Source organism: Rhinoderma darwinii, chromosome 12 (genome assembly GCF_050947455.1).
Source record: "Rhinoderma darwinii isolate aRhiDar2 chromosome 12, aRhiDar2.hap1, whole genome shotgun sequence".
NCBI classification, from domain to species: Eukaryota; Metazoa; Chordata; class Amphibia; order Anura; family Rhinodermatidae; genus Rhinoderma; species Rhinoderma darwinii.
In genome coordinates, this window is record NC_134698.1 from 60,698,082 (window position 1) to 60,723,800 (window position 25,719).

The 25,719-nt window shown below is 42.3% G+C and overlaps 1 protein-coding gene across 3 annotated transcripts in view; it reads right to left on the bottom strand.

The window, feature by feature from the left end:
- The window catches only part of TTBK2 (tau tubulin kinase 2), a 67,013-nt gene that overhangs the window by 36,336 nt on the left and 4,958 nt on the right, over positions 1–25,719 (bottom strand). For all 3 annotated transcript variants that reach the window (XM_075844721.1, XM_075844720.1, XM_075844722.1), the window contains exon 2: positions 15,752–15,905. In XM_075844721.1, coding sequence (XP_075700836.1) covers positions 15,752–15,820 — 69 coding nt within the window. In that variant the 5' untranslated portion in view covers positions 15,821–15,905. The remainder of the gene's footprint in view (positions 1–15,751; positions 15,906–25,719) is intronic.

Below are 25,719 nucleotides of genomic sequence, written 5' to 3' on the forward strand. Positions count from 1 at the left end.
GAGGCAGCAGAGTAATTAGGGAATGCACATTTTAACTTACATGACATAAATGGGCACCATCTTTTGCACATTAATAATAGGGTCATTGTGCAGGTCCCATGGGTGGAGTTGACAGGTCAAGTTGATCCGCTTATACTCATCTGCCTACGCTGCTGACAGCAGTACAACCTGTAGTGCCCTCATGGCAGCCCTGATTACTGAATAAATATTATCTAGATAATAATTAGTTGGCTTTCTGTATTTTCTGATAAACACCTCTTTTCTGTGGTGCCTCAAATAATAATATACTGTATAGGATAGAAGTGTGGAAGACCGATGTGTCCACCAAGACCTTTATTTGAATTTGATTAAGAGCTCCAATTTATCATGAAACAAATTCAATATAATATCGCGACATGCTAGCAGAACCCTTGATAAGCTGCAATGCACATCTCAACCACGGGGTGGCCACAAACAGACACATTTAGCATAGCCATCTTGTGACAGTTTTCTCAATACCACTATTATTTTTTTAAAGCCAGTCATCTTGTGTCACACATCTCTGGATATGTTGAGATAAGAGGAAAGGTAAGGAAAGACACATCTGCATGTGTAATATAGAGAGAAAAACACATACTAGTATTTGTCAACTACTTTACGGTGATCATGCAACAATTTTAGGGAGTTCCCCTTCCCTACAAAAGTGACGTGATCAGTAATTACATGGTTCAAACAAAGCAGAAAAAGAGCTTAGATCAGGCAAGTTCAAAAGACATGAAACAAGTCACAGACCCTTTGAAGGATAAATAATCTCAATGTTAACAATGACAGACATGGAATATTTTACGAAATATTAAAATAAATACAAACATCAAACGCTGAACAGTGTAGCACTGCCAATCCACTTCATGCATTATAGCCTGAAAAGCCTAGGTTAGGGCCTGTCACATCAGCATTGCTTTTCCGTTCATGGGTCCCATTGCAGCTTTCCGTCGGAGGAACCCATGAACGGAAAGCCATACGGATACTAAAGCTTCCGTTTGCATTACCATTGATTTAAATGGTAATGCTTCAGTTTGCCTTGGTTTCCGTACTGCAAACTTTCCGGTTTTTTTACACGAAAACTATAGCGTAGTCGACTGCGCTATTGTTTCCGTGAAAAAAAACGGGAACTTTACAGAGCGGAAACAAAAGGCAAATGGAAGAATTACCATTGAAACTGTAGATCACCTTTGTAGGGTCCAATATTTGTCTAAATAGTTTAACAAGTCAATATTATTTTGTCTGTCTATGTATGACATTAGCCAACTGCATAAATAGTTGGGATTTCCATGCAATTCCATTGGTCTTAAAACTGGACAATATGCCACGCGTAACAAGTTACATAGCAGATCTACTTCTAAAGTCAGCATTTGGGTATATGATTAAAAAAAAAAAAGGTGAAGATTAAATCATTTTATATTAGGAGCCGCACAATGCCCTATGTTTATTTCATAAAGAGCGGTGACGAGTTCCCTTTAAATACGACGCACAGAAGAGCGGACTATTTCTAGAAATGCCATGCAAGCAAACAGTGAAAACTACACGCTTTTGAATTTTTCATTAGAACCCTTTCCCCCCCCCCCCCCACAAAGTTACCCATCCGGCCCCCTTATATCCATTTTAGTTTTAGTTTTAGGCTCATCTGTGACTTTAGTTTGTAAGGTGCGGTGGTTGCGGCCATTTAAAAAAAATTTAATAAAAAAGGATGATCTTTTTCATACGGAGGATTGCTGTGACACTTCTACACTACGAGAGTCTTTACGGTCACTGGTCGCATCTGGCTGAGTGTTCTCAAGAGACTGTAAAAAGCATCTCACTCACTGTAGTCATCATGGGAATACATGATACAGGGGATTCAATAGGGAGACCTTGCATTATCCATGTTCATTTTAGTGAAATATATTTGCACTTACACAGTTAAAGTAGACCTGTCCAATCATTTCGCAGGCTGCCTGCATGTAGATAGAGTACGGGAAACAGAGTTTACAGAAAATGACGCAAGAGAACCATTTTTAATGACTAGAGCTGGGCACATGCTAATTGTGTTTGTTGGATTTCGGTATTTTTGCCAGAAAAAAAAACACCGGAACCCTAACTGAAAGCACCAAACGCATGTGTGCACAGGGCCTTACAGATTTTAATAGAGATCTGCTGTTTATAGGTTACTAATCAACTTTACTATCAGTCCTCATCTGCTGGTAAAATGTAAGTCCATCCGTACGTCTCGAATTCAAATTTTTCAAATTTCTCAATTCTTTTTCTATTTTGCGAATCTAGACATTTTGGTTTTTTTCCCCCCCTCCTTGTTAAAATAAAAGGAATGGCAAACAAAAAGGGAAACTTAGGGCCCTTTTACACAGGCCAACGATCGTGCAGACGATCTTCATCATTGCCGTGTGTAAACAGGACGACGATCGGCTGATGAACAAGCAAACCATGGTTCATCGGCTGACCTGTTCATGCAAAATTAAATATCGTTGTCGGCAGCACATCTCCTGGTGTAAACAGGGAGATGTGCTGCTGACATCATGGAAGTGTATGGGAACAAAACGATCATAGTAACGATCGCTCATCCCCATACATTACCGATCACAGCTCCTTGTGAAAGGAGCAAATGAGCGCCGATCAACGAGCTGTTTTCACGGCCCAGATCTCAGTGATGAAATGTGGAGCTTCTACCAACTCATCCTAACTGAAGTCTCTCTGTTCACCCATTATACTACTTTTACTTACAATTACCTAATAAAGGCTTGGTATATAACACCGAATCATCAAATCAAACACTTATCAGATCAATACATTGGGATCTGGTAATGGACCCGTCAAAACTGGATCATAGATGCATCATAGTGTGCATTCTGAAACCCCAAATACGACTGAACTGAACAGATCCGATGGCGGTTTTAAGACCTAAAATGACTGAAATGTGTGGGCTGTGCGAAATTTCCATTAAAAGTGATCAAAATATGTCAACTGGAGTTAAAGTGTCAGCTTAATATGCTGCCCTACACAAGAACAGCATATTACAGCAACAGGTCATACTCCTAGTAGACGGCACAAAAAAATAAAATAAAAATTGTTGTAAATAAAATACACCGGACTCCTTTACGAGTGCGGTGTACTCCTGAGGACAGCCTTCCTCCGCCCACAAAATACAGCAGTCAGTCGTCCGTAACATTTAATAGGAGGATGGACCGCTCCCCGTAATATGCTGTTCTTACATACGGCAGCATATTAAAAAGTAGAACAAGCAAATAGTTTTAGACCCAGGATAATTTTTGGGTTTCAATATAAAATCAGTCACAACCGTTAATTCACAGTTCAGTAGACTAAATCCATGCGGTACCACATTTTATCAATTTTGAATCCATTTAGCTTCTTTCACCATATAGAGAGAGATTTGCTAATCATATTTTATTATATTAACTCAGAGATATAAAAAAAAAAAAAAACATTTTGCAAGACTAGCGACCCCCTCCAGTAATTGAGCTAGAATAAAAAATAATTTATTTTTTTTAAAAACAAAACAGTCCCTATTGCTTACTCTAGGATGAGCGACACCTAGGTATATGGCAACTATTCACCCCTCTTCCCGCCTGTCATACCATGCACATGTGGATGTGCATCTTTATAGCGTCAATGTCAAGATTAACAAGAATAAAGACCATCGCAAGTGATCACATTTTTATGAACACTGCTGAAAATCTGCTGAATATTCTGACTTCCATTACAGCAATTATGCTAGATGAAAACCCCTGAACTGGATCTGGTAATGGCGAATTATTGTATAATGACATTATAAACTACATAATACGTTAGGTAATTTGAGGACACTAAACCAGTCCACCCCACACAACAGAAATTCCATAATCCAGGTAGTTTACTGTAAGACTCCTGTATAAAGAAGACATAGTGGTCAATATACAAACGTATAATTATAGAGGAGTAGTACACCCCTACCGGTACTATAAATGACACCCTATATACTACTCTATTACAGTGATACAGAGCATGATCAGAACTATAATAAAGATCTATGCTGCAACTGCCAGATCGGCGGTGGATCTCTTCCAGTACCGAATCCAGGAACTAAAAAGGGGCAACCAATACAGGTCCCACTTTACAAATCTTATAGCTTTCAGCCCATATCCCTAACATAAGAGCCTATGGGGATGGCAGGAATCCCAGTGTGTGTATGCAGGAAGCCTTGGTGAATGCGTGGCTCGAGTACTACCAAACCCCTCCATCCCTTCTCGGAGAGTCATTTCAGTTTTGAGGTTTAGATCTGGTAAACCATGTCAGACATTTATGGCACAGAAATGTCTTAAAAGGTGGGGTCCCACCTCTGTGACCTTCACCTATTGGAAGGAGGGGGTCTCGTGACCCCTATTCACTGATTAAAAGTGGCCTTTAGTCTATAGCAAGCAGCACTTGGCTCGTTACATAACTTTTATTAAAGACGATACAATTATCGCCTGCTTTGTATCGACAAACAAGTGTTAGAGGACCTCTGTTCTCCCAATAAGCTGAACGCCCAGAGATGGAACCCCCACCTATCAGACACTTACGCAATACCTTGTGGATATGACAAATGTCTAAGATGGGAATATCGTTTAAAAAAAATATATATAGAATGTCTCATGTATTTAATTCTAGTTTCATTACATAGATGTACGTATGTAGAAAAGACCATGTGTTTATTTTTATTTTTTTAAAATATTGTAGGGATTTTATTTTGTATAAACTTCCCTGGGGGTGGCCATTTTGGAGATACACACTTCCCTCTGGTATAGACAGTGCAGGAGGGTGTGTGTGTGTGTGTGCTTTATATGGCACCTGAAAAGAATGGCAGTCAATTGACAGAGAAATGTCAATAGACTATTACAGTCTCCTCTAAGTGATGGAGTACAGCCCCTCACAAGAGACCTGGGAGCTGCGTGAATGTATGTATGATATATATATATATATACACACACACACACACACACACACACACACACACTTATCCTGCCTTATCTAGGCTCTCAGTAATGCAATAGAGTTGATCATTAACTTGTCCACCCTCTAATAATAATGAGAGGATTCTCCTCATCCTGTGCCTGTATATATACACCTAGCCTGACAAGCGAGCCACAGAGAACAGGAAATATCCGTTTATTGGGAATCTAGTGGCCAGTGTGACAGATTTTGTTTTATGTGGGTAGTCGCAAAGATAAAAAAATAAGAAAGTTTATAAAAAAAAACCTGATTTAAATAATATATAATTTCTAATGATACATTCCCTTTAAGACTGGCTGCTAGGAACAGGTTGTCTGAAAAGCTGTATGAGCAGTGTATTCCAAGCAACTAGACGGCCTTACAGAACGGTTGTTAAACTCAAATATAGAAAAGCGATGACAGTAAAAAAAAATAAAAAAAATTGTGCCATCTGCATGTGGCATATAGTCAGACTTCTACTAAAAAACCTAACAAGAGGGGCACATCGTATCACCAGTGTTGACAACGGATTCCAATCACCCATGTCTGCTGCTCAGTAGTGAGACATGGCTTCTGGATTTAGCACGGATTAATTGGAGAACGAAGCAATTCTTAAAAGGGCTCCAGCACCCCATTAGCTCGGTCTCATGACAAAAGCTTCCTGCCAAGATCCACTTATTTTAAGAGCCATCTGCACATATACATTTTTCATACATTTCACATCTAAATGAGCTGAAAGTCTCAAGGGCATATGATAGACTGTACAAATAAAATATACGGACATACTATATATATATATATATATATATATATATATATACTGATCTATGCTCATAACCATTAGAAGATAAGGACATACAGTAGGATTAGATATAAAAATGGCCAAAATACAGAACAGATGTAAAGCTCATATGCTTTATATGGTGCACTAAAATATAACCTGGTCCCCCACTTGTCCATTCAGGAGTCTGCCGTTATTTATATTCTTAACCGGGAAATTAGTCAAGAGTTCCTCAATCTCACTTCCTGTCACAGAGGCGATCCCTGAGATCAGCGTTCGGGACAAGTATCGTACCTCTTTAAATTCCCATCTTAGGGAACTCGACATTCCGTTTCATTTAGCCGACACAAAGGTGGCAGCGACCATCAATAATATACCATAACAGAGTCATCTATGAACGGGTCATATAATATGAATGAAATAGGTTTGTAGAAAATGGTGGTTTAATGTAGGACACAAAATCGTTACAGTTGTAGGGACTGAACCGTGCATGATATTATAGGCAAAACCCAGATTTCCCTGTAAGGTACAAGATACACTATAAGAGTAGGTATTTGCATGTAGCCATTCCTCATTTTGCATAATGTTCTTACATCACTTTGAACCATGTGTAAAGGTAAATATATATTGTTCAGGTCACTGATCATTACAGCATTGTGGAGACAAGAAAAGCACCAGACTAGGATACGGAGCATAACGTGAGGGGTTAAGACATAAGAGATTAAATAAATTTAACCTCAATACTGCAATTTTTTACTAGACAGGGACCTCCTGGATGAGCGCGGAGTCGCTGTGGAGAAGGACCTGCGGCCAGAAGTGTAAACACCGCATGATCTCACGATTGAAGCAGAAATCATGCTGTGCAGGGAAGGGGAGAAGCTGTATGATGCAGATTGGACAGCCTCATACAGACAAGAAAGACGCCGCCCACAGAGAGAGCAGCGTTACCGCCCATTTGGCTAGTATAGCTTCATTTGCATATTTAGAAGAAAGCTCATAACATAAAATAAATGTTTAGGGAGGCAATTTTCACTGGAATTATAAGCTTCACGGTGCCTATCAGATTAGTTAGGAGATTGGCTATTACTAAAGTAGTGATAGATCCTCTTTAAAGAGGACCTGTCAGCTCTCCCAGTATCTGTTTTGGTAAATACTTGTATTACCTATAAAATAACAATCTTTTCTTAGAACACTGCATTGTGCCAGTCCTCTGTTAATCTTCCTGGAAATGTATACATAAATTGACCACTGGGTGTTACCATTCCCAGTCTGATATTGTAATCAGTGCTGTCAGTCCCAGACTGTGTAGGGATACATCCTATTGGCAAGGGGAATGGTAACAACAAGTTGTCAATTTATTCAAACATTTCCCAGAGGAATTGCATCAAGCAGTGTTCTAAGAAAAGATTCTGTCAAATTATTATTTTATGGGGAATACAAGTATTTACTAAGGCCCCCTGTACACGACCATGCCCATAATCACGGTCCGTGATTACGGGCATGGCCAGCTGCGGACAGCCAACCGCATTTGAGGTGTTCCCATTATAAAGTATGGGAGCACGGTCCGTGAAAACAAAAAAATAGGACATGTCCTATCTTTTGCGGAGCATTTCTATGACCCGGACACCTTCCCGTAAATAGACGGGATGGTGTCCGTGGGCAATAGAAGTGAATGTGTCTGTAATTACAGACCGTAATTACGGATGAATTCTACGGTTGTGTGCATGCGGCCTGTATGCTCTACAAGCACGTGTAGAGAATACAAACCCCATTGATATATTGCTCTACTTGGCCATACGCAATCAGAAATCTTGGGCCGTGTGCGGCCACCTCTAGATATGCTGGCCATACGCACTATATGACTACAAGCCGAGCAGTTGTAATCGATTAGGAAAGAGTTACACCAGTTGCACACGACAGAGTTCGGTCCATGGAAAACGGTCCAAGTGTCGGCCGCATTTCCCGGCCCGACCATGGTACAGGTGAACGGGACTCCATGATACTAGGAGTCCCTGTCTCCCCACGGAACTGCTGTTCTGTACTGAACAAAATGATAAAGTACGAAACAGCGGGGGGGCGTGGCTGACTTCCGCCGCGAGCAGTCGCATGCTGTGAGAGCTCCGTCCCGGCTCCGGTGTTTCTGCATTAATCCTGCTGTAAAACTTCCCGCAAAAACTTCTTGAACGTGGGGCAATCGCAGGCACAGTAGAGGAGAGCTCAAAATGAGCAAGACACGCAATTCGGCGGCCGCTGACCGCCTTAAAGAGTTCGCCAGAGCAAGTAGCCATCATGGCGCCGTTACTCCTGGACAGCAGCATGACGAGGCGGACCCTCAGGGAGATGAGGATCCGGAACCATCACTGAAACAAGTCACAGCACAGCTCCTGACTGCTATACGTGAGTCTACTACTTCTCTTACTGGGAAAATAGATGAGGTTAAGGTGGACCTTGGATTGATGCGTCAGGATCTCCAGAAGCTAAGAGACCGGGTTCGTGATACCGAAACTCGGATCTCGCAAATAGAGGATGATTCTGCTCCTGTGGCGCGGCAAATCGGGGCCTTGGAAAGGGCTGCAGAAGCATGGGCGCAAAGATCGGATGATCTTGAGAATAGGATGCGCAGGAATAATGTTCGTATCCTGGGCCTGCCAGAGCGTGCTGAAGGCAGAGATCCAGGGACATTTATGGAGCAATGGCTCAAAGATACGCTGCCTGATGCTACACTGTCTGCGGCCTATGCGGTTGAACGAGCACATCGCGTTCCCGCCAGACCACCACCGCCAGGGGCCATGCCTAGGCCTATGTTGGTTCGCTTACTCAGCAGCAAAGATAGAGACGCCATTTTGAGAGCTGCGCGCCAAAAAGGCCAGATCACACACAACGCCGCTACGGTCACGATTTTTCCAGATTTCTCTGCAGCACTCCAGAAAGCTCGAGCTACATTTGTCGGCATTAAACGACGGTTGAGAGATCTCCAGATTCAATACTCCATGGTCTTCCCAGCACGGCTCAGAGTTGTACATCATGATAAATCTATCTTTTTCAATACTCCGGGAGAGGCTGACGAATGGCTGAACAGCCGAAATAACCTAGGCCCCAGACCATGATTGTGGTTTTACTATCCGACACCTAGAATCGTGGACACGGAGACTCTGGGACTTTTGTGGAGCTGAGGACTGCTCCGGGAACTTTTATTATCCTCTTCTCTTGACGTTGATCCAGGTTGCTGCGTTGTGGTATAATATATGCATATCTGATACGTTTTCATTGAATGTATGCTCTCTCTAACCACTGTATTTTACTTTTGCTTATATTGTTGATATTGGATTGGGATTGTCCATGAATGGGTTGCTAGACCGATCTGAGGCGACTAGATACTCCATATTATTGCGGGTTCTAATGTGACGGGTTGTATGCCTGTCTTATGTGGGTTGGAGACGCTGGAGGAGGGAAGTTGGAGTAATAGTCTGTGTGGAGTTTCCAGTCTCACACAGGCTACCCCCGTGATTCAGAAGGGATATATTCCCCTAGTTCGGAAGATTTTCTTGATAGGGCGACTGAGTTCACCCTCCTACTATTGTTGTTTTGTTAAATCTTCTACTTTTGTATTTTAAGGATCGTTCATTTAGCGGTGCATGATGTTTCTAAGTGTTATGTCTTGGAATGTGCGGGGACTGGGAGAGCCACGTAAACGCAATCAAATCTTCTCACAGATCAGGGCAAGAGGCCCGCAAATAATATGTTTGCAAGAAACGCACTTAATGTCAGACACTATTAAATTTATGAGGAAGCCATGGATACAATGGTCAGCTCACTCCACGCACTCCTCATATTCCAGGGGGGTCTCCTTGTTAATTCACAAGTCCCTAAGGTGGGAGCCAGGAGTTATGCAAAAAGACCCAGATGGGAGATATATTTTTGTACATGCCTGGATAGAGAGTCATCCTTTTGTCATACTGGGTATTTATATTCCCCCGACACAATCCCTAGCGGTACTATATGAGGCAGCCAAATTTGCATCAGAGTATCCCCAAGCTACGGTCCTCTGCATGGGAGACTATAATACTGTAGCAAATCCTACATTGGACAGATTTCGTCCGGATGTGGGGACAGATCCCCCCGGTATAGCTAGACCCCCTTCTTTATTGCTATTTCTGGAAGAGGTGGGATGGCATGATCTATGGAGGTATATGTGGCCGGATGCTCTAGAATATACTTGTTATACCCCGGGGAGAAATGCATTGTCCCGGATTGACTACATTTGCGGTAATGTACGAGCATGTTCGATGCTCTCATCTGTAGAACATTTACCCCGGGTGTTTTCTGACCACTCCCCTATGATGGTTAAATTGGTCACGTCCCAGAGAAGGAGCCATATCTGTAGGAAAATACATCCATTTTGGTTAACTCAATTTACCCAGCAGGATCGCATTCCCGATCAAATCCATATTTACACACAGGGCAACGGAAATGGTACAAATCACTCAGCTTACTGGGATGCATTAAAAGCCTATTTGAGGGGCTGTCTCCAGTCCTCCATTTCTTATATTAAAAAGGAATCGGTTAAAAGGGAACAGGAACTAGCTAACTTCTGCAAGGTACTAGAGGCCACTTATGTCTCGGACCCATCGGAGAACAATAGGGTCAGCTGGTTAAAAGCGGGAAGACAATATTTGCTGTATTTGACGGAAAAAAGCAAGCGTAAAATGTTCTTTGCAAACCAGAAGTATTTTGAACAGGGAAACCAATCCAGCAGCCTGTTAGCACACCTCATCCATCAGAATACTTCCTCCCCAGCTATCTTGAAAATTAGAAGCCCTAATGGGGTTATTCTCACTGCTACGTCAGATATACTTTCTGCATTTTCTGATTTTTACAAAGACTTATATGTCTCTAGAACTACGGAAACGGCAGAAGAGTTGCAGGTATATTGTGAATCTGTCCCCTGCCCCTCTATAACTAATGAACAGAGTCTCCTACTTGATGGCATGATCACGATAGAAGAGCTGAATGAGGCAGTGACTGATATGTCTAAGGGGAAAGCCTCGGGACCGGATGGAATACCTTTAGAAGTTTATTTGAAATACCAAGAGCAGTTACTCCCAGAACTCCTTCAGACCTACCATAAATCCTTGTTAGCGGGGTCCCTGCCCGACTCCTTCTATGAAGCCACAGTAGTGGTGATACTTAAACCAGATAAAGATCCCTTGGACTGTTCTTCCTATCGGCCTATAGCATTACTTAACGTAGATTATAAAATTTTAACTAAGGTATTGGCAAATAGACTTAATGGTATTATGCCCTCTATTATCCATCCTGATCAGGCCGGGTTTATACAGGGGAGAAGTACGTCGGACAACCTACGCAGAGTCCAAATTGTTTCTCAGATTGCATCGCGGCAGGGTGCGGACTGGGCCTTGGCATCTTTGGATGCAGCAAAGGCCTTTGACTCTATTGAATGGCCATATCTACTTCAAGTTCTGCGGAGGTTTGGATTTGGCCCTGTGTTCTGTCATTGGGTCTCCTTATTGTATCTTCATCCCAGAGCAGCGGTGTTCTTAAACGGACAGCTCTCCCCATACTTTGATTTGGCTCGTGGTACCAGACAGGGGTGTCCGCTTTCACCTTTATTATTTGCAATCGCTGTAGAACCCTTAGCTATTCGACTTAGATCGGATGTGGTTTACCGGGGTATACCCCTAGACTCTGCGGAACACCGAGTGGCATTATATGCTGACGACCTGTTGCTATTTATGTCATCTCCTGATGAGTCCCTAGATGAAGCAATGACCATAATTGATAGGTTTGGAGATTTTTCTGGACTGTCCATTAACTGGGGCAAGTCGTGTCTGATGTACTTTTCCCCGCGCAGAAATGGTATGGTGGGATCATTGGTAGGGGGTTTGAGGGTGGTTCCTAGTTTTAAGTATTTGGGAATTCAAATCACGAGATTGGATGCTGACATGATACAGGCAAATGTTGCTCCCCTAATACCGATGTTTCGAGACAAATTTAAGATTTGGTCAGGATTACCTCTTTCCGTAGCAGGACGTATCAATCTTATCAAAATGGTGGTTCAGCCTAAATGTCTTTATATTCTGCAACACATATTTGTATATATCCCAAGGGCATTTTTCCAAGAAATAGACTCGCAACTAATTAAATTCATATGGGGATCTTCTAGATCTAAGCTACAGCTAGCAAAATTGCAACGACCCAGAGATCTAGGGGGAATGGCCCTCTCTGATTTATATTTATACTACCTGGCGGGTCAGCTCAAGTATATGGCTGCCTGGGTGTCACCTGAAGTACCGGAAGGATTGGAACTATGTCTGGCAAAATACTTAGATATTCCTAAACTCTGGCCTGTATTAGAACCCTCACTTCCCCTTAGTAGGAAATCTTTACCGATACATAGGGTGGCTCGTAATGTCTGGTCGGCGGCACTTAAGATCTCAGGAGAAGACCAAATAATAGCGGAAACACCCCTATGGCAGAATGAGGCACTAGATCAGTTACTCTCCTCACAGGATGATACATTTTGGTCGACACTAGGGGTAAATACGGTGGGAGATCTATTTGTGAATAATGTGATGCTGTCCTTTACTCAAGTTGAGGAAACCTATCAAGCTCCGAGAAGAGCTTTCTATAAGTATTTACAATTGCGCCATTCACTACTGACCCAGTATAGGGGAAGAGAAACACCTATTTCCACCTATCCCTTGATTGGGGTTATTAGATCACAGGGACCTGGAGGATTAATCTCATCTATCTATTCTTACCTTATACATGCGAAGGCAAATAAAGCGGATCTCCCAGCAATGGGCAGGTGGCAGACCTTGATCCCATCCCTAGATGAGGATTCTAGATTGGATCTACTAGAGTCACATAGATTCGTCTCTCCTGCTATTAACAACAAGCTTATACAGCTCTACATCATACACCAGAGCTATCTTACCCCGGTCAGTCTTTTTAAAATGGGTAGACGGCCTAACCCCAGTTGTCATAGGTGTCCTTATGAACCTGCGGATTTTCATCACATGATATGGGAATGTCCTCTGCTTCAGGTTTTCTGGACTGAAGTTACTGACCTGTTATCCCGGGTATTGGAAGTTCCAGTTAGACTGGAACCAGGAGTTTGTCTATTTGGATTGGTGGAGGATGGGATGTATGCTCATACAACACGTACGTGCCTTCGAGAGACGTTATTTATAGCTAGGAAGGCTATTGCTATTAGGTGGATGAATCCTCGTACTCCCACTAAATCTATGTGGATAGAAATGATTAATTCCATGATACCTTATGAACGAATTGTGTATGTTAATAGAAGATGTCCGGATAAATTTCATAGGGTGTGGGATCAGTGGTGTAATTCTGAACTCACATCCTACTCCAACAATGCTTTATCTAGGGCTCTTGAAGCAGCCCCCACTTAATGTGTGTTGTAAAGGGAAGGGAGGAGGTTGCCTCTCCTATCTGTTTGGGTAATGTATAAGCTTTAAGATGAGATGCGATATTATAGGTACCCTAGATCGCTTAGATGGAATCGAGATTTGTGGGGTCTCTGTCTTCTGCATATGGTGATATATTATTGCTTCTAAAATATGGAGCACCATGCACTATGAACGATTGTGAAAAGGTTTTTTGTATACTATGTTTTAGTTTATTACCTGTTTAAATTTGAAAGAGATTGTAATGCCATGCATTGCTGATATGATATTGTAACACGCACTTTTGTATTTAATGTAGGGCATGTCCGCTGTGCGGGGGCCCAGAAATGTCTTGTATCATGGTGTTTATGTATCTCCTTCAATAAAACGAGTTTAAAAAAAAAGTACGAAACAGCAGTTCCGTGGTGAGTCAGGGACTCCTAGCATCATAAAATGTCAGGAGTCCCGTTCACCTGAACAGTTTTTCACGGCCCAAACACGGTTGTGTGCAACTGGTGTAAGGCAAGTTCTCATACACCCAGCAACAGTAGGTAGCACTGCATGGCACCCATTGAAATCAATCTGATCGTGTTTTGCAAAAACATCCAGGGGTTGTCTAATCCCTTTGTATATTATATATTGGATATTGGGTTTGCGGTTAGGGGGGGGGGGGGGTTAGGGTCAGTTTTTAGCGTCAGAATTGGTTGCGTAAAATATGCAGCATAATACAGTAGCAGCAAAGGGGATGAGATAAAACAAATGTCATCCACACGCTGTGTAAATAGTGAGCGGAAGAACCACTCAGAAATGGACACGCAGTGCGCATATCGCGCAGCATGTCAATTGTATTTGCATGAACGCTGCTTATTGGTTGAGTGTTTTCCCCATTGAGTTCAATGGGAGGTAAAACCCACAACAAATAGCAGTTGCTGCGTTTATTGCGGCGGAATCGCAACGATGCAGCTGCAGTCACACGAGATGAAACGTCATCCCAGGAGGCCGGCCTGGATGACGTTTCCTCCCATGTGACCGCCGCTGCAGCCAATCACAGGCTGTAGTGGTCTCCTGGGATAAAACGTCATCCCAGGAGGCTGGCCTGCTAGCAAGCCAGGTAAATGCTCAGCAGTTTTCCGCAGTGGACATTCTGGGCTAAAAACTGCACCACAGTTTGGTGCGGTTTTTCGCCCGAAATTCCCTGCGGCGGATGCCACATACCGCAGCCCGGTACCAAATGATCCGCGGCCCGGTAGTTGGGGGGGGGGAAGGGAAAATCACTGGTGTTGTCCATGGCAACCATTTATTCGATTTCTCAATGCTGTTATTTTTTAACAACAGTTTATGAAAGTAAAGAAGTGACTTGACTGACTGCCAAATGTGCCTGTTTCTACACTGTGGATTATAGACACCCATGGTGCACCACCATGAAACCCGTCTTCACGCAACATAATGATCCTACTACAGCTGTCACCAACCATGACAACTGTGTCATCTCGGCTAACATGAAGAGGGGGAGGAAGAGGAGGGATGGAATCTCAGCTCATCTCACAAACGGAGAATTATATAGTGTGTTCGTGCAAAATAGACATTTCACTTCAACTATGAGCCCTGTTAAAACCGAATTAGTCTATAAAAATGTTAAATAAAATCTAAAAATTTAATTACAACAGATTGGCAGCAAGATAAAAAAAAATTGACCAGTGACTACTTTGTGCCCTCCATATCAGATGACCACCTCATAAATAACTAAAACAGTCTATTCACAGGAGGGCCCCAAACAAAAACCTCCTCATATCTCCCCTTCCAGGACCCAAGAGACTGTGCCTGTAAAGATGGGAGATTGGGGCTAAATCTTGAAGATTCAGATGGTCAATTAAATTAAAGTGTAGCTAAACATTTAACTAACTTCTGACATGTCATAGTGACATGTCAGAAGTTTGTGTTGGTGGGGGTCCGAGCACTGAGACCCCCACCAATCGCTCGTGTGAGCGCTCAGCCGCTTAGTGTCTGTCAGTCTTTTTCCGGAAATAAAGGTTTCGGAGTACGGACCCAATAGAAAGTCAATGAGCTCGTACACTGATAATTTATTTCCGGAAAAAGATGAACAGACACGAAGCGGCTGAGCGCTCACACGAGACCTTCAGCTGCTTCGTTCTAGTGATTGGTGGGGGTCTCAGTGCTCGGACCCCCACCAATCCAAACTTCTGACATGTCACTATGACACGTCAGAAGTTTGTCAAACGTTTAGCTACACTTTAAGAAATAAAGAATCTGCATCAGTGGGAGTCGAGAGAGTCCTCCAACATGTCTCTTAACTTTATGAAGAAATGGACTTTTAAATACCAGCAGTGGGTGATAAAACAACACTCACCCGGTGGCATAATAGAGAGTATCTCTGTGCCAAAGCAGACCCAAGGGATGCCACATGTATTATTCAGCACATACATTGGAATTACGTCAGTGCCCTGAAATTTTTTTTCGATTTCAAAAATTCTGGTTCTGGTAAGAAATGTAAGATACAATGTATAAGGTGCAATTAACTTACCACTTTCCATCTTTCTTTAACCAGGACACCCACGGTGAGGATATCCGACTGCTCCCCTCCCCCACTCATTGCACTTGGTGCTGAAGCTGCTAAGCAGAACTCGTGTCACCGGAGATCATCTGGCTCCCAAGGGTGACTTCCATTTACCCAGTGGCTACAAAGAAAAGGGCAGACATCTTTCATTAGTGATGTAACCTTCTACGAGGGATCAATAGAAGGGCTAAAAGTATTTTTAAACTATCATTTGCACAGGCTGCCGAGTATAAAAATCCTTTTTGTTCTCATTTAAGAAAATTTATTGACAACTCATCCTAACCTTCACATTAAAAGTGCATTAAACTGTGGTTTTATCAGGATTCAGAAATTACAGATAAACTATTTATCGCCACACAAAACCACCTTTGCTTTAACCCTTTCGCTGAACGGACACCTTTCAGACTTGACAAACACAAATGAAACTTGAATTATAAAATAATCATTATACCCCCATAGCCATATATAGTCAGAATGTAGACACTATGAAAATTGTGAAAATACCACCCAGCGATTTATAACCATGGGCGTCTTCATGCAATTTTGCATCAAAAAGTAACATTTTGTAAAAAAAAATACATGAAAATTCATGTTTGTGGTTAAAAGTCTGACCAAAGCAGAGCCTGAGCTGCACAACACCCCCCAACAATAAGGCGATGTTTACGCATAGCAGAAATGCTGCAGATTTTTCGTCCGGATTTGCAGGTGGAACAAACAAAATGTCTTGATTAGGCGCATGGGGTAATTAGATGTGCAAACTTCATGCGGCTCCGCGACTTTAAACGAATGCTGTGCCCCAATTATTGCCCTTGAACACAGGTATCAATTGAAAGTCAATATTCTGGACTTTTATATGATAACAATATCTGAGCTCTAGCCAGTCACAAGCGTTTACAGTCATGACGTATTACATACGTCCTTGGTCGTAAACAGGTTTAAAGCAGTGTTCAGCAACCAGTGGTTCAAGGGAGCACATGTGGCCTTTGGGCCCCCTCTATATTGCTGCCTAGCTAGTATCAGCTCTTAATACTATTGTGCCCTTGTAGCACCAGGTATATCACACTATTACTGGAACTTGGCACAAGTGTCCGAACTACATCACCGGTAGTATCACTAACTCCTTTCCATGTGCCCTATTAGCGCATATGGATGTTCTAGAAGTTCCCAACTTGGAAACCACTCTATCAGTCATAGAAGAGAGCCCGTGGCTTCCGCTCTGGCTGACACCCGCAGACGATCGCTGGGGGTTTCAAAAGCCAGACCTACAGCGATCAGATGATCCGTGTTGGCTGAATTTATTAAAAAAAGAAAAAGGGTTTTGATGATGAGACAACCCTTTTAAGACTAGGACAGTTCTAAAACTCGATCAGATCTTCAGTTTGCTTAGTCCCCCTTTTAAAATGGTGTGGCTCAACACATTTGGTAGAGGCTTTCAAGCTAGAAACTGTTGGGGAGGACAGGGTTTACACAAGGAGAAGTTACCATCAATAGGTTAATATAATTTGGTTTACCACACTCGATGGCTCATTGGTGTCCAGTCTGAATAGACCACTAATGGTGACACTTCTGGTACATAACAGGTCCTACAACTGCAGGAAAAACACTTGAAAACTACTGCGCACAGTGACCACCAGATCAGACCAGATCCAGCATTGTGCGGTGTGTACTGTGGTCAGGACACTGGAATACTTGGTCTTGGATAATACTTTGCACTAGTTTGTGTAACATACATGTGAATTCTCCAGTTTGTTTTCAAGAGCAGTTATTTTCCCAGACACATTGACAAATACCCTAAAGTTCTTATTGCCTGTTTATTAAAAAACAAAACAAAAAAAAACTGCCTCTGAATGTTCACATTAATTTATCCTTCCATGGGTTTCCATAATAGTCAAAGAAACATAAGAAGGTCTGCTGCCAATTGGCCAAATCCAAAAGGAGACCAGTCCCGTGATGGACTCTGCTGTACATGCTCATTGCTCTTGCCAATGGAAGGAAGGTGGTCGAGCTCGAAATATGGTCCCTAAGATTTGTGGCAGAAATTCCTGCAAACGTCCCACTCATCTGAATGGATCTTGCAGAAATCCATGCACATGCTGCACAAAAAACCCATTCAAATATATGGAAGAAGTTTTAAATCACAAAAAGGGCTGCAACAAATCTGCCGCATGTAAATATACCCTAAAGAAAAGCAGCATCTTTGTGTTTACCAGTTTAAAGGGGTTATGTGGGGACCAAAAATTACTAGCAATGTACTCACTGAAGTATTTGAGTACACTGGCTAATATACATGCTGGTCCCCCGTCGCGCTGATTCTGAGATTTTGTATAGCGCTGCCAGGGGACCAGAAGTCTGTAATATTGCTCCTGCTTGTACATAGATTACAGCGGGGCCGGTCACGAAGGCCGTGCAACTAGACTTCCGGTCCCCTGGCAGCACTAAAAAAATGAAAATCTCAGATTCAGCATAATGCATATTAGCGAGTATACGCACATACTCCAGTGAGTACACTGCTAATAATATTTGGTCCCCATTTAACCCCTTTAACTAAGGCTTTGCTCACGTTTTGGACCTACGTTTAGCGCGTACGCAAGGAGAAAGCCGGACGAACGCGCTAAACATGTTCATAGGGCCCCGTTAACCTGACATATGCCAATAGAATGTCGTTTCGGCCTTCGTCGGGCTGGCATAAGTTGGTACAACGTTTTTTGGGGGGTATGGAATAGCGTAGTAGACTACACAATGCCATCCAACGTTAACAGAAGTATGCCACGCAGTTTAAATGTTTTTTCTACAACTAAGCCTATGGGGTATGTATAGCATACGTCACAGGCCTCCATAAAATGTATACGTCATGAGCTATTCATGACAAATTTATTAAACGGATGCCATAATAGCCGATAGGTGATGAATCCTTTTAACAGATACGTCCTAAGAGTTCCTGGCGTGTACGTTTAACATATCCCATAATAGTCAATATGTGATGGATGCCACTGTTAAGTGTCCGTCACAGCCTACATTTAACTTATACGTTGGGGGCTTTTATAGGTGTATACACTAAACGTGGGCCAAAAAACATGGCGTAGCAACAACTAAAAAATTAAAAAAGATGTGGTGTCCATCAGGCAGGTTATAGCTGCATGATCGACACATACTATACTACACTGCTTTAGTATATGCATGTAGGATCAGAAAAAGGGCTTTTGTGGTCTAGGACGCAGGAAGTGTCCTCACCGCCTCCGGCAAGTCACGAATGACACAGACCTAAATGACTTCTAAGGGCCTGATCACATCAGCGTTGCTTTCCGTTGAGGGGTTCTGTTGGAGGCTTCAGTCGAGGCAACCCCTCAATGGAAAGGCAAATGAAAACCTTAGCTTCCGTTTACATCACCATTGATCTCAAAACAATGGAACCCGGTCACAACGGTGACAAACGGAAACCATTAGCAACTTTCAGTCACCAATGAGAGCAATGGTGATGCAAACGGAAGCTAAGGCTTCTGTTTGCCTTTCCATTGAGGGGTTCTCCTGACAGAAACCTCCGATGGAACCCCTCAACGGAAAGCATCGCTGATGTGAACAGGACCTAAGACTCCCAACAAGAAGGATCGTGGCGAGTTACTCTTAATTCATAATTATCCTCAGCTCCACTTTGTCACCATAGTATAATGGAGAGTTTATTTAAATGGAATGTGCAGCTCAAAGATATGCCGGTGTAGCCGACATAGAAATCAATGGGCCTGTGTAGTCGATGGCATCTTGATTCTGTAAGTAGATTTAGCAGTAATGCATATTTATTTATATTTAGTGGCTTAGGTGGCATTAGTGTCGCAGTGTGCTGGCACCATTTTCTTGTGTGCTGTATAAATTGGCAGTCACAGGCGTTCTTGCACCTTTATACAAGTTTCATTTCGTTTTGTTGGAATGTGCTGTTCAATTTTTTGTGTTTATGTGATCCATATATGTGGGGTTAGTGAATGCCTCCATTTTTTATCTTGCACTCCTCCCATTCTGCCCTGGGTGGTTTAATTAGTTTAATGCTGGTTCCTACCATCCCCAAGTATATGTAGGTTTAGTCCCAGTCCTGGGTGTATGTGCAGCGTAGGTTCCCACCTCATAGAGGTCGCCTTATCGAGGCAGGTGGGCTCACACAATTTGATCAAAATGTGTGCCAAGAACCTCCCTATTGTAAGTAGATTTAACAGTAATGCATATTTATTTAGATTTAGTGGCTTAGGTGGCATTCGCATTGTGCTGTCGCCATTTTCTTGTGTGTTGATTCTGTGGGTGATCCTAAGCACACGGCAATAAAAAAAAAAAAAACACAAAAAAAAACCACTTTATGAAGATCAGGTTAAAGGGGTTATACCAACTGGGTAAACCCTTCTCAGATGGAGTCTGCCCTGACCGTATAGCCACCTATTTCCAGGGGAAATGTAGTATTACACAATGCCTATTCAAATTATTGGGCAACAGTGCGATATATACACAATCGCGCTAAGTGTGCTAGATAAGTGACCCGCTCTCTGCTCCCGAACCCTCCGTTCGCTGCTCGACCACAGTTAGGGGGACATTGAATGGAGCGGTGGTCGAGCATGTGCACTATTGGCGCACACAGAAGAATTAAATGTCCCCCCTCCCATCCAACACAAATTAAAACTATGTAAGTGGCAGGTGGACTTGATATAGAGGACAGACTTCTTAAAAAAGGTGACATTTACATAAGTTCCTAATTCATGAACCTTTAGCTAAATGGCTTCCATATCTATGTGTAAGATTTCAGTAGATGAAATCATAACTGACAACAGTAATCTGAGCCTACTCCACAAAATGAAGCTTCTCTGAAGATCAGCAATACTGATGACTGCATCGCACGGAGCGGCTGCTGACATACAGACTGTGCTGACATTCAAGGTCACCTGCTCCTTCTCCAATGTTACATGTCGGGCTTCACGGTTCGCTTATTAATACGACAGGAAACTTGGAGCATATTCATACAGTAAAGAACGGACCATGTCCAGGTTCTCTGCTAAGGAGGAGAACAATTACATTACAGGGAATGTCCATAGGTAGCTATATATATATATATATATATATATATATATACACACATACACATATACAATACAGTGTTAGGAGTCAAAGTTAAAGGGAACCGGTTACCAACATTTCACCTGTTAAACCAGCAATACCTGGTGGAAGTGGATGAAAATCATTTTTACGTAATCTATAATTATCTTCCAAGTCGGCTCTTTACCTTTAGTATTCCGTTTTTTTAGTGTTCCCGTGCTGTATGCTAATGAGTATAAAAGTCATATTTTCGTTTGAAAAGAGTCATATCTTCATTCCTCAAGCCTTCCAGAGTTAATCCCGCCTCCTTACTTTTGATTTACAGCTCCTCGCCCCCCCCAACACACACACGAAATCCCGCGCATGTGAATCAATGTCCCGTTCTGGTGTGTGCGCGCAACGGGACACCATAGCAGCGCATGACCAGTAACTAGATTTGAGGCCCGGACGAAGCAGGGTAGGGTATCGGACCATACATGACAGGCGAATGTGCGCTCTCTCTGATGAGATTTCGGCATTCAGGGTGGACCCGTTTTTGGCGGTGGGTGGGCATAAGAGGAGGAACGAACGAGACTGCCGGATTATTACCATAAAAGGCCCAAATGGTCGGAGGAGTTTAGGAGAGGGGATAACGGCAACAAACTTTTGACAGCAGCGGCCAGCGAGTAAAGTTCAGTAGGTAAAATTCTGGTGACAGCTTCCCTTGAAGAAATTTCTCTATATACCATTTTCATGGCTGTGATCATGATTCAATTAGGAATAGTTTTAAAATCAAACCGCTTGCAACTCGCAGCTCTCCTTTCCAACGAACGACCGCTAACAGCATAGAAGCTGCCATTTTTTAGGGACTGGAGGCTGCACTCCTGTCAATAGACCATCCATACCCATTTGTGATGTGGGTTGTTCACGGTCAAATGAAACGTCAGGGGAACGGCTCTTTGAAATGTAGACCACTCATATTTCATGATATTACTACAGTTCCTCGGTCTCCCTCAAACTCTATATGTAATGTAGAACAATAAACAGAGAATAAAGTAGCATTTCCCATCACAAGTCTGAAAGACTCCCTAATGAATAATTGAGTTTTGTTTATTTTTTTACATGCCGTATTTGCTAATATGTTCTGGTCATTGCCTAGCAACAAGCGCTGCAGTAGGTGGATGACAACGCCAAACGATTATTGTAATCAATTGCAATATTTATAGAAAGATCATTTTGTTATAGAATAATTATTTGAGTACATTTTTGCACACCACGTAGTTACCGTAAAGATAGTCCCAAGGAAAACATGGAAGTAATAGTATGGGAGAATCGGAAGGCACGGGTGATGGAGAGAACCTACATGCAATATAGTCAGGCCGTTACAAATTTAAATAATCCAAAAACTTGACAATGCCGACCTATCAGAATTTTTGCGTCCTGAGAAAAAGAAATTTTATTGTGTAAGTTCATTTTTCAACATTATATTATAGCATATTTTCTCAGACAAAAAGTATTCACTACCTTTATATTTTCAATGTTTGCGGGTACCTGCACACGGAGAAGTTTAAAGGTTATGTAAACTTTTGAAAAAAATATGTTTTTTTTTATTTATAAAAATGTCTGTGTTTAGCGCAACTTTCTAAGTACTTTTAATTAAGAATTAGTTTTACTTTGAGATACAGCTGCTTTGTATCCTGTAGACAGAGCAGCTGTATCTAGCGCTGAAACCTGTATCCATCAGGTCAGCGGGACTGACGGGTTCAGTGTCAGTGGGTTTGAGCGGTTACCGATCACATCGAAGTTCATCTCTTTGAGATGTGGCAGAAAGCAGCGCCAATATTGGGGGAACGGTTTTGAAGAAAAACTCCATTGCGGCTGCGCAATATATAAAAAAAATATCTTACATATGATTTTCATTGTGGTTTCATTTTCACCCCCTTTATGCAGACGATGGCGCTGCGCACTAATGCCGTTGTGCATTTAATAGTGATCTTTCATGGCCTATTACAAAGAGGTATCGCTATGGTTCTCAAGCATATTCCTTTCTTCAATAGGATGACGCCAGCACAATCCCAGCTCTACCCGTAGCAATGGATGCTGCCACAACCCTCCAGTGGAAATATGGGCAAAGTGGTAATTTAAGATTGTGCGTCTGCCCGTCTACTCTATCCTGATGCCTCAGCCTAAGGCCTTATTCAGACGAGCGTGTCAGTTTTGCCTATGCAAAAAAAACGGACTGTATTTCATGCATTTCAGTTCCGTGTTGCATCAGTTTTTAATGCCCGTGTTTGAGCACCTTTTTTTTCTCAGCATTTCAATGATGACGTCCATGTGATGTCCGTGTTTTTTCACACACCCATGGGCTTCAATGGGTGACGTGGTCCGGAAAAATAGACCAGAATAGGACATGCAGTGCGTTTCTCGCAGCGGACACAAGCTACGTGAAAAATCACACGTCTGAATAGCCCCATTGAATTGCATGGGTCCGTGCGCTGTCTGTTATTTAAACGGACACATAATATGTTCATGTGAATAAGGCCTAAAGAAGATCTATGGGAGAATGGAGGCTAGGTGAATATTTTTTTAAAAAACATTTTTATTTTATTTATTTAAAACCCTACCAAAATCTAACCCACACTATCGGAGACGCGTAAAGAATGTCCAGTAAGTGGATTGGACAGTAGCTTTAAAGATCACCTGCATGGACCGTTCACATTTGCATTCGGTGTTTGTTACTCTGCTCCGTCAGAGGAGCCGAACAACGAAAATACTGGAAGCGTGGATTCCGCTACACAACAGGTTCCAACAGAACCCATTGACGTTAATGGGTTCCATCATTTTACCGAAACAAAAAGTGTAGCATGCTGCGTTGTTTCCGCCATTTTGGACGGAACCAAAAAGGTGAACTAAATACTTGTATTCCCCATGAAATAACAGCATCTAGAGCATCTTTTCTTAGAACTTATTAATAAATTGAAACATAGTTTGTATTTGGTCACTGATAAAGATCATGTTGCGCTCTCTCCAGGCATACATTCAATGGATCTGTCCTATCAGAGGGAGGGTTCTCTGCCAGGAAGAGATGAGAGGATGACGCTAGTTGACCAGGTAACAGAAATTTTCCATACAATAAAAGTAATACAGTCCTGGTGTACAGAACGTCAAAGTACAATAAAAGGAATTTGTTAGCAGCCTGCTAGACAAAAAAAGAAAGAGCTGGAGAACAAAATAGACAAACGGCCAAGCGTGAGGGGTTTTTGTTCTCTAGTTTTTGAAGTATTATTTTGAAAAGAATGCGCTCATGTGCAGATAAACCTTACTGATAAAGTTATCTGCTACAATTAAAAGGAACCTGTCAGCAGTATAGAGGCGGGCATTTTAAATTTACCCTTTTCTTCTTAGTCATGCAAGTTGCATGACCGAGAAACGGACGTTTGATTCCCCCGGCGTGCCAGTCTCTACTCTAAGTGACAGCTCTAGTAGCCAATCAGGAGACCGCTAGAGCCGTCACTCAGGGGCGGGGTGTTGCAGGAGGACTTGCACATGAAGTCGTGCCTCAGTGGCACTTGCAATTGGCGCGCTGGGGGAATTAAACATTATTTTATTGGTCATGCACCTTGCATGTCCAAGAAAAAAGGTAAGTTTCATATGCCCTCCCCCTCATCACACTGTCAGCAGTCTGAAACCTCAAAACTGCGGACAGGTTCCCTTTAAAGCACCTTGATTGTGGAAAGATGGGCCCTAATTGACCAATTATGTTACGTCTAAGATTATATTCACACTAGGCAGATTTGTTGCAGAAATGTATGTGACTGTGCCATTCATTTGAATGGAAGTTGTAGAAATCCATGCACACGTTGCTGAAACAACCCCATTTACTTGTATGTAACGGTTTTTCATAATTTCCAGCACATATCTGCGGTCTGTGAATATAAAACTCTAAAACTGACTGACTAGCCGGGTGATGATATTCACCTCCTGGTCATAGGAGATGAATAGTTTTTGCATTTAATAACTGGAGTATAGATCATTGAGGAAAGAAAAGATGGGGCACATGTATTGTTGTCTTTGTGCCTCTGTTTTGGCGTTTCATGCACCTATTTTACTGGTGCCTATATTGTTAGCCAAATGTATTCATGTGTTCCAGAAAGAACCTGGAATCGTGACAGGCTCGCCATGTTGGATGGTATAGTTAAAACATGGCCGTGGATTTGTCAAGTCATGAAATGTGCCAGAGTTCACACTTGCATGCGCCAGTTTTCTTGTGCAGAATACTGGTCTAAAATATACCACCCAAAAGAGTGGTGTAAAGAAGGGAAAAAAAAAGTCTAACAAGCGTCAAACAGTATGTCCGCAAAACTACTCTTGGAGGAAAATAAATTCTTATAGAGGATCTGTCACTAGTTTATTAATTCTCTATCTCCAAACTAATCCAATAGGCGCTTTGCTGCTGATAACTACAGTGTGATTAGTGTTCCAAAAATGTTTATTATTTGCAAAGTTATGAACAATTTTATAAATATGCTAATTTGGCTATACTTGCCAAAAAGGAGGGGACTCATTTCACTCTGGGCGGTGTAAGGTTTCTTTATGACACATCAGCATCATACAGTTGTCCTCTTCACAGTCCAGCACCACAGTGTGATCATATAGTATACAGCTTCCATTCCCTACTGGTGATACCTCCGGTTGTTTTGCAGCTAGTCCTGTGCCATATTAAAGATTAATATCCCACCAAAACCGCTGTTCTCGGTGGTCCACAGCCAGAGATATGGCTGTTTGACGTGATCCCTCTTCCTTCCAGCCTCAGTCTCTCACACTGTGTGAAGCAGCTTCATGCTGATTGGACAGCGTCAGAGGCTGTGAGGTAGCTCCACCTAGGAGAA